Raw genomic sequence first — 10,305 nt, 5'->3', positions numbered from 1 at the left:
TCGCTGGCTCTGGGGTCACTGATGATGAAGAGACCACAGCAGCATCTGGTTCAGATGAGGGCAGGTGCAGTGTTGGAGCGTCTAATTCATGGCACTGGATCATTTCCAGGATGCTGCTGTGGACTCTCCATCCTCAGCGCTCACAGCAGCCTGCAGACATTTCAGATCATACAAAACAGCCAAACATAATACACAAGCAGTCATTTTAACAGCACAATGTCATCTGATCTCTGTATTAAAAGTAATAAAATGATCTTACTTTATCCTTTTGTTTCAGGTTTTCCTTTTTCCACAAATGTCGCTGTCACCTTGTCTTGCAGGTCCTGCTCCACCACAAAAGATCTGCAGCAAATGCACAGGAATCAAGAATCAGAAAAGTGCTGTAATAGTTGTTTGAAATTACAATAATTAAAATAAACTACAATTTAAGATTTAAAAGATGTTTTATTGATGTCTGTAGTGTACTCACTGAGAGTCTTTGATGGCAGCATTCCTTCATCAGTCACTCTGCACCGGATATACACTCGTGTGTCTCATCTGTCCCTGTAACATCCAGACAAGAGTCAGTCAGCTGTGATTTATCTGCTCAATACTGCATTTACATGTTGAGGTAGTTGCTGATGTAACTCCCTTTTTATCCAACACAAGTTAGGCCATAGTTCAATTAGGACATTTGAGTAGCTTTTATAAACGTGCCTTGGATAAAAACACTACTGATGGGCATCTTGAGACAAAACAATTATTTTAAGATCAGTCAGTTCAAGTTGCTTTCAGTTAAAACAGCCCAGACATGCATTTTAGTCTGGGACTACTCTTGACTAGCCTTGTTGTCTTTACACCTTTTGAATTATATATTGCTTACACCTACTGAAAATAAAAAATAAAAAAATATTAATAAAAAACTAGGGTCCTAGAAGTGCGGTCCTACAACCATAGATATCATATAGGATTAGGGTTGATGTCTATGCCTACAACTGCGGTCCTGAAAGTGCGGCCTCCGGTATTGCAGACGGATAATATTGAAATAACCCGCTATGTACGTCTGCCTCTTTGCGCTTGCAGTTTTGGCACGATTCTCTCACTGATTTCAGATTTGCAAGCGCGTGTGGAAGGCGGGACTTTCTTCTTTCAGCCAATCAAATGAGGCTTTCGCTGACTCTCGATTTACTCTTATCTGATTGGTTCAATAAACCCTCCAGACGTGAGAACACATCTTTATCTTAATTTGACTCGTCATTCTTATTGCTGGGATGGTGTTATTAATGCACACATATATATTAAAAAATAAATAAATAAAATAAAATAAAATAATAAAACAAAAAGCATGATCCTTTTATAAGCTGTGTAGGCTACCATTAGGCTGACTACCATGTGAGAAAAAAAAAAGTGTTGTTGTTTTGTTATACATGCAGGTGCATAAAAAGCAGGCTACTCTAAAATGATACTTACTGTAAGTGAAAGTACTTTTACACTCTCATGATGTCCCATATGTATGTGACATGTATATGCAGTGTTGTGAGTACTCATTACACAAACACAAGTAACGTAATCAGATTACTTTTTTTTTTAAAGTAACTAGTGAAGTAACACTTTTTTTTTTTTTTTAATTTACAAGAAAATGTCTGGGTTACTTTTTCAAATAAGTAATTCCAGTTACTTTGTTTTACCATTTATTGACTGACAGCTCTCCTGTTCCCATGCTGAGAGAAATCAGGAGTAAGTGCAGAGGCATTGTGTAAACATGATGATTAATGTAGTTCAAGACTAAATGTGAACATGCATTTAATCATCTCACTTGCACAAAAACAGATTCACTATTCTTCAAAATAAATAAAAACAGTGAAATGCAGTTATTAAATGTTAAATAGCACAAATGTCCTTGTATTTAATGTATTTAATCCTAACCAATGCCTTTACTGCTGACCCTCGATCATCTAATTCAACCATACTAATAAGCAAAATTAATTTAGATAACTCCTGCATCCTACTGTTCAAGCAATCCAGAATATGAATTTACATTTCATTCAACCTGAGGCTTATCCATTTCACTGAACCTGAGGCTTATCCATTTCACTTTGTGAAAGGGCTTTTACATTTGCCAAAAATAGAACATTTTATGTTAAAAACAAACAAGCCCAACCCTGATGAGAAAAAGTAACACAAAAGTAATGGAATGCATTACTCTCCATAATTTTTTTTTTTTTTTTTTTTTTAGGGGATTAATGCAATATTGTAATGAATTACTTTTAAAAGTAACTTTCCTCAATATTGTGTCAGATGAACACAAAAAAAGATTTTTGGAAAAATAATCCATCTCTGCATATAATGCACAGGACATATATTTACATTTACATCCAAAAGTGACCTGCAGAGGTGACACCAGAAGATGCGAATCACTCATTAGCAAGAAGAATTAGGAAGGCCAGGCTGGAATTTGCCAAAAAGTTTTATGGACTGATGAAACGAAGATTATCTTTACCAAAGTGATGGAAAGGCTAAAGTTTGGAGGAAAAAAGGATCTGCTCATGATCCCAAACATACAAGCTCATCCGTGAAAAACAGTGGAGGTAATGACATGGCTTGTTCTGGGACGGGCTCATTAATCTTCATTGATGATATAACACATGATGGCAGCAGTAAAATTAACTCAGAAGTCTTCAGAAACATTTTGTCTGCCAGTTTACAGAAAGATGCAACCGAACTGATTGGGAGATCCTTCATCATGCAGCAAGATAATGACCCAAAACATAGTGCCAAAACAACAGAGGAGTTCATCAGGGCAAGAAGTTGAAGGTTTTAGACTGGCCAAGTCAATCTCCACACTTAAACCTAGAGTATGCATTTTTCCGCTTCTTAAAAAGAGACTGAAGACCAAAACAAACAACAATTCAAAGAGGCTGTGGTGTAAGCCTGGAAAAGCATCACAAAAGAAGAACGCAAAAGTTTGGTGATGTCAGTGGGTCACAGGTCTGATGCAGTTATTGAAAGCAAAGGATTTGCAACTAAATATTAAGTTCTATTCACTTTAATCTAGTTTAAGTCAATCTGTTCCAATACTTTTGGTCACATGAGCCCAAACAAAAGGTGATATCTTCTAAGTTGTGTATCAGATTCAGATGTAAATACCTGGAAATAAAAGCTGAAACATTTATCTCTTGTCTCATATTCATCTTTTGATGTCAAACCCAAATGTTTTCAGTCTACAGCAAAAAATAAAGGAATTGGCCGCACTGTTCCAATACTTTTGGTTTATACATACACAAACACATACATATAATAAGAAGAAAACAAGTAGATAGAGAATAGAAGCTAGTGTTAGAGGCTTTTTTTAAAGAAAACAAGCAGTTTGAAAACAAATAGAGAGTGAAGTGTTAGAGGCTGCAGTGTTTTGCTGTATTAGCCGACGTAGGCAAAGTGTGCAGGTTGTTAGGATTGTGCTGCCTATAGTGTGTGATGTGTGCAAGATGTATAATTTTAGTGGGGCTTATTCTAATATTACTGTGACCTTAATTGTTTGGTACATACTTGATGACTTTTAGAATAACATGGACATTCAGTAGACTCATTTTGACTTACAAATGATTAATTCTACAACACAAGTAATTCATTTGTTAGATACAGTACACTGTAAAAAATGAATCATGGGTCTTGTAATTTTCATTTAAAAAATTAAGGTGATAATTAAAAATAGTGCGCATATTTTATTAAAGAAACTGTGCTTCAGTGTTGTATAGAAAATATTAAGAACTTTTCACTAATAAAACCAAGAGATATATTTTCCTAATTTCTTTAAGGAAACTTGTGCAGTTTCGAGGCCTGAACTGAGGAACACATTAAACTGAAAAAAAGGGAAAGAAGGCTACCTATTTATTTTAAGAGAATTAGTTCAATATTGCAGTTTTATTTTAGCGGTGATTGTTAGTTCCCAGCATGCTTTGCATATGGCTGGATATGGAGAGTAAATATTGAAATTAAGTGCTATTTTATGTGTATTGAGTGAAGGGAAACATCTATTAATGTTTAATGTTCAGTTATGTTTGACATTTGAAAGAGTTTCTGTTACATTGAAATTTCTGTCGTTACCATTGTGCAGAAGGGTAGAGCTTATGGTTATGTAACAGCATGTTGTAACACTGTGAGTTATGATTCTATGTATAATGAGTAGTACTTTACAGTATCTATCAAGTATTTTCCTACTTGAGCTGTCTGACTGTGTACTGTCTTATAAAATAACTCAAAATCAAATACAAACAAGCCTTACTCAAAATCACAGACTTTGGAGAATCAGCTTAAAATAAATGAGCACATTTCACTAATAATATTAAATTCATTTCATCATAGATTAAATAATTTAGAAATCTTACCATTTATTCAGGTAGATTCAATAGAAAAATCAAGCCTTAAAAAATACTCAGAAATATTATGTGTAATTTTGTGACCATTTTATTAACATTCTAAGCGTGGCACTACAAAGTTAAAACGTTGAAAAGCAGTCATTTAAAAGCAGTACGAGATACATTATAGTACGACAAATCAACTAGTTGAGTAGCAGTAGTATTTTTTTAACATTGTTTTCAATAAGAAGACATTCCAACATCACTGCATGAAAAAAATTAAATAACAGCATCTTCATTCAAGGAAAAATGTATCATGCACAGCTAACTGAGATGCTTTTTAACTAAATATTAAAGAAAAAGAAAGAAAGCAAAAACATTCTACATAGTTTTCTTATAACTAACAAGTTTAAAGCAAATATTTCCTGTCATTTCCACTTTCTATAAAGATCATGCATAATCAGAGTATGGTTTTATATTAAGAATCGTTTGCAAGCTGATCATATACTATAATTATGATCTTTTATGATGTTAAAATTTAAACACAGAAACAATGTAGAGTAAATATCTTTTCTGACTCAGCTTTTAAAATCTCTTTACACACATACACTTACTTGGACTAATAGAATGTTAAAAATCTCAGTATCAGTTGTCTTCTGTTAATGATCACACTCCTGCAAACACTGCCTTTATCCATATAAGAGAATGTTTCTTGTTCAGATGAAATTTGTTTCAATTAATTTGCTTTGTTTGTTGTTTAAAATGATAATACACTTTATACAGACTAAGACTACATTTGGATGTTAACAATATTATAATCTAAACTGAGCTGTTATGACTATTACATGCTACTGGACAGAAAAGCTTAAATCTTAGCAGGCTTGTAAAATAATTGGTAGATTTTCTTAGATGTATGATGCTTCTTCTTCTTCACTGAATCCATATTGAACAGCCTCTTGAATTCTCTTGATTTGCTTTGGAGGAGCAGCAGGTAGAATGGCAAGCAACTCTCGATCAATCTTTTCAAGTCTTGCTGTGCTCTTCCTGTCAAACTCCTCTTTATTCTTCAAGACAAGCATTAAGATGCCTTTCTGTGCCTCAACACAGCTGTTCTGGAGCTGTTGTCGCTCGTGCTCAAATTCTGGCTTACTTTTATCCATGGCCATCAGTTTGCCCAGTGAACTGACATGGTCCATCAGGTACTTGCTGGAAACATCTGTGTATGTCCCAGAGATCATATGGACCAGACTAGCGATGTTACAGGCTTGGGACACTTGAGTGTAGAGCAGATCTTTTGAGAAGAGCTTTGCATTGTAGGAGAGGGCTTTTGTTTCATTTGAGCTTGAGACAAAGTTTGTGAGAGTTTTGCTCAGGTTGGTTTTCACAATGGTGGAAACCATCTGAAAGAAGTGAACCATCTTCTTCCATTGCTCCTGCACTCTCCCCATGGCATCCATTCCTTTGACCAGCATCTCTACAGTAGTATTGAAGTCGATCTCTTTCAGTTGACAATTTCTCATAGTGACCAGGATTTCAGTTAGTTCCTTCTGGTTGTTCTCTAGGTTTTCTACACACTTTTCATAAGTCTCTCTTGTCTTGTTCAGCTGGGCTTGGTTCTGCTCTATGGAGAATCTTGCATTCTCTGTGGCCTTCTGAGAAGCACTCATGTTCTCTGACTTGTTTCCTTCTTTATACATCATTGGAGGTGTTGGAGAAATGGCTGGAGAATTTGTGGTGTCTTTGCTTTTGCAATCAAAAACATGCACTAACTTGCTCAGCTCCAAGACCTCTTGTATTATTTTAGTGCTTTTTTCTGTGTCACATTTGCTATCTGGGGCATATTTTGCCAGCTGGTCGCATATTTCCATGCCCTTTTTGCACAAACTCTTAGCTTGCTGCTTTGCCGGGCAGTCAGGGATTCTCTTTAAATCATCAGTGATTCTTTTGAACTGTCTGTTTATGAAATCACTTTTTGTATGTTTGTTCTTCTGATCATACAGATTTTTCCAGTCAATGTCGACATCATCCTCACTGTACACATTCATCTGCTGCTGGATATTCTGGACACATTTTAAAATTTCAGCAGACTTACTATATGCATTTATTTCAGCAACCACATCTCTTACACTTTCCTGATCTCTAATGTGGCTCCAAGTACCAGCTATCTTTGTTGTTGCAGAACACATGTTTCTCACTGGGTGAGTAATAACAGATGTCAGTCCATTAATCAGGCCTGTGATGCTCTCTGTTATCCCACTAACTACATCCATGCCAATCATGTTCCATCCACCAGGGAGAGAATCCAGAGCTTTCTTGTAGCTCTCATGAGCCTGATCCAGTTCCTTCTCTATGGCACTCACTGCCTTCTCAGTCCTTTTCTTGGTCTCTTGAGCTGACTCCTCCCTCAGTTTGCTCTCTTCCAGCTTCTTCTTGATTGCTTCCAACTCTTCCCCATAGAAGTGCCCTGCATTCTTACATGCTTGTAGCAGCTCATGGATGATAGTAATAACATCAGTGAAACGGTTTTTAGTTGCATCAGACAACTTCAGACATTCATCTGCAATGACTCTGATATTGTCCAGCTGACCAGGAAGATGAGCTTTGACGACTTCATCATCGCCTTGGAACAGAATCTTCACAGCAGTTTTCATGTAATCTGGAACTTGGGCAGTATGGAGGCGAATCTGATCCATGCTTGTATGGGCCTCATTAAATGCCCACCAACTAGAGTTACACACTTGCATGAGGCAAGTGCAAAAGGAATCAGGGTATTTGATGAATTCATAGCCATCTTTAGGGGAATTCTTATTGATGGAGAAATCTGTTGAGGACGAGATGAATACCAGCTCTCCCAGGATGGCTATAGATAGAGGTGCTGGAGTCAGATACTCTTCCCAGTTGGCATGGGGCTGCATCATAAGTTTGGTTTGGTTTCTCATGTCCTCAGCAGTGGTAAGGCTCTGAGATGACTTTGAAATTTTGGAATCCATGGCTTTCCTGTTTCTGCTCAAAACAAAGGGGAAAATAGCTTGTTTGAAATTAATAGTTCTGCTGGGTGAGTATCTGATATTTGTACTGATATTTACTATGTTGGTCTAGTCTTTCTCAGTGTAAATATATGGTAGCGCATGCAGAATATGCCACCAGTAGAAAGTAAGTGAATATATACAGGAAATTCACCTTGTCATTTCTAGAATGGTAAAAATTAACTACAATTCTATGTCTTATGGCAAATGGTAATGAAAACAGTGTAACACAGGGAGAAGTACACCTTTAACCAGAATGCAAATTACACAGTGAGTGTTGGGGCCATGTTGAATTGTTAATGTATAAAAAACCTGTCTACACTTTAAAACATTTCCCTGTAAAAAAAACGTAATCTACTGGCAGCTGTGGTTGCCAGCATCATAATGTAAAAATACAGTGTGCTACTTTTTTTTTTTAATTAACAGTAAAATGCTGTTTTGTCATCTACAGTATAGTACTGTGATTTAACAGTATGATGCTGGCAACCACAGCTGCCAGTAGATTACCGTTTTTTTTACAGGGAAATTTTTTACAGTGAAGAGTATAGAAGACCAAGAGGCCAAACTCTGGTGCTTTTTGGGTAACAGTCACTAGGTGGCGCTTCGGTAGCGCGACCGCCATTTTGAAGTGAAACTTCCAACCGGACAACGTTACAGACAGTGTTGGGAGTAATACATTACAAGTAATGTGAGTTATGTAATCAGATTACTTTTTTCAAGTAACTAGTAAAGTAACGCATAACTTATTAATTTACAAGAAAATATCTGACTTACTTTTTCAAAAAAGTAACGCCAGTTACTTTGTTTTCCCATTTATTGACTGACAAGTCTCCTGTCCCCATGTTGGGAGAAATCGGAAGTACAGAGGTGTTGTGTGCGCTGTGTGAACATGATGTTACTGTAGTTCTAGACTAAATGTGAATGTGTATTAATTAATCTCACTCGCAAAGAAAACAGATTTAGTATTCATCAAAATGAATTAAAACAGTGAAATGCAAACTCAGAATATGACGCAAACCTGCACTAATTAAATATGTTCACATAAATGTATCTAATCCCATTTTATTAATCAATGTCTTTGCTGCCGATCCTTGATGATCAGTTCAACCATACTAATTAGCAAAAATGACTTTAGATAAACTAACAATTGTGCTTTATATTTATATTTATATATATATTGTATTGATGAAGACTGTTGAACCTTTTTCTCCTGCCTTCTACTGTACAGATGTCTGCTCATATTTTAAAAGTAACGCAAAAGTAACATAACGCATTTCTTTTCATAAAAAGTAACTAAGTACCGTAATTACTTTTTTTTAGGGAGTAACGCAATATTGTAATGCATTACTTTTAAAAGTAACTTTACCCAACACTGGTTACAGATGTACAGAAACAGACAGAATAACAACGAAAGAGAAGTCAAAGTGGAATAAAAGAATGCAATGTTGGGCAATCCACTGCAAAAACTATCAGTGTGACAGTAAAAATCTCGCCTTTCATCGTTTTTTCAAAGACCCTGACAAGTGATTATTCACAAAAGAGGAAAAATATCGTGTGTTTTGAAGTGGGACGTAGCATTATCTTATGCGCCTGCTAACTTTAACTTTTTTTAGTCTAGTAGTAACGTTAAACATAAATCCTTTTAGGAACTGCAGGTCCTAGCCATAGAAAACATAATAATGATTTATATGGATATGACACTAAGTTAGAATGAGCTTATGCAACTTTACACATTTACGATTATTATTATTTACTATTTCTCCACTAGATCTGAAATATATATTGTACGTTTTAATCCCCTGGAACACACTACAAACATGATGATCTCTAAAACATGATGCATTGCTGTGTCTGTCATAATTAAATAAATAATTTTGGAGAAAGTGGCTGTGCGTGTGTGTGTTTACATTTTTTTTAAAAAGTGTCTTCCTTTAACTGATATTAATATAAGACAATACTGCAAAAACAGTTTATAGTCAAGCTGTTATATTCCTGTTATATATTTATTGTCCAACATTCCTAATTTTTCTGTCATTAATTTAATTTCATATGTTGGTATTAATTCAGTGTTTATAATGCTAACACTTGATCTTAAAATATTTTAACCAAAACTGACATGGTTTCTAGAGAGCAAAAGTTTAGTGTAAAAGAAAAGAGAAGACTTAAACACATAAGTCTGTAAAATAAACTGTTAGCAGGATTTGATGATCACTAGTCTAGTGATTGTACATTATTGTTGTCATCGTTCAGGCTGTATTTCAGGTTTAATGCACTGCTTTTTGGTCCGTGTAGGTTTTGACTAAGACTGATTACATCCGCGTTAAAACAAACTTTTTCCCCATTAAACAAACGCTCAATTTGTGGTCCATTATTACTTTAATGGAAAAAAAAAGAAACTCACTTATAGGCTATTAAACAAATAAATATCTATATTTTATATTAACAAAAGCTCTGCGCGTTTACCGGAGTCGCTATGGTCCTGTCAATCTTGCGCCGCGGCTCGTGCTGTATGAAGCAGATGCTTGTCTGCTGTCCAACTCAACTAGGCTACATTATTTATGTTAGGCGGCAGGCCTATTGTATAAAAATCGGTGGATGGCCGAGCACACCGGCACAAACCTTAAGAGTTAGTTATTTATCTATCTACTTATTTATCAACATGTTACTAAGCGCCGAGGGCTCTGCACACTCATAACATAAATCCTGGCTAAATGGAACATTCCGGCAGCATTTTTATATGTTTTGGACATGGGATGGTCATTGCAAATAGCCTACAATGACCATCCCATGTCCAAAACTGAGCATACTGTCTAAAAGTGCTCAAATTGAGGTACGCGGGCTCCCTCTAGTGGTACGCAGAGGAATCACTGAATTAAATATAAATTAATGTTAAAACACTTTTAAAAGGTTTGCAAGGTTGCTAAATGATGCCTGTTAATTTTTTT

General features: G+C 35.7%; 1 protein-coding gene across 1 annotated transcript; it reads right to left on the bottom strand.

Moving 5' to 3' along the window:
- Positions 1 to 5,239: 5,239 nt before the first annotated feature.
- LOC131522455 (uncharacterized) lies at positions 5,240 to 7,324 on the bottom strand. The gene has a single exon (XM_058747963.1). It carries the CDS (start codon positions 7,322 to 7,324, stop codon positions 5,240 to 5,242), a length of 2,085 nt encoding a protein of 694 aa, XP_058603946.1.
- Positions 7,325 to 10,305: the final 2,981 nt, after the last annotated feature.

The sequence above is a fragment of the Onychostoma macrolepis genome, chromosome 16 (assembly GCF_012432095.1).
Source record: "Onychostoma macrolepis isolate SWU-2019 chromosome 16, ASM1243209v1, whole genome shotgun sequence".
NCBI classification, from domain to species: Eukaryota; Metazoa; Chordata; class Actinopteri; order Cypriniformes; family Cyprinidae; genus Onychostoma; species Onychostoma macrolepis.
The sequence above is the reverse complement of the archived record's forward strand: the minus strand, read 5'-3'. Positions and strand labels throughout refer to the sequence as shown.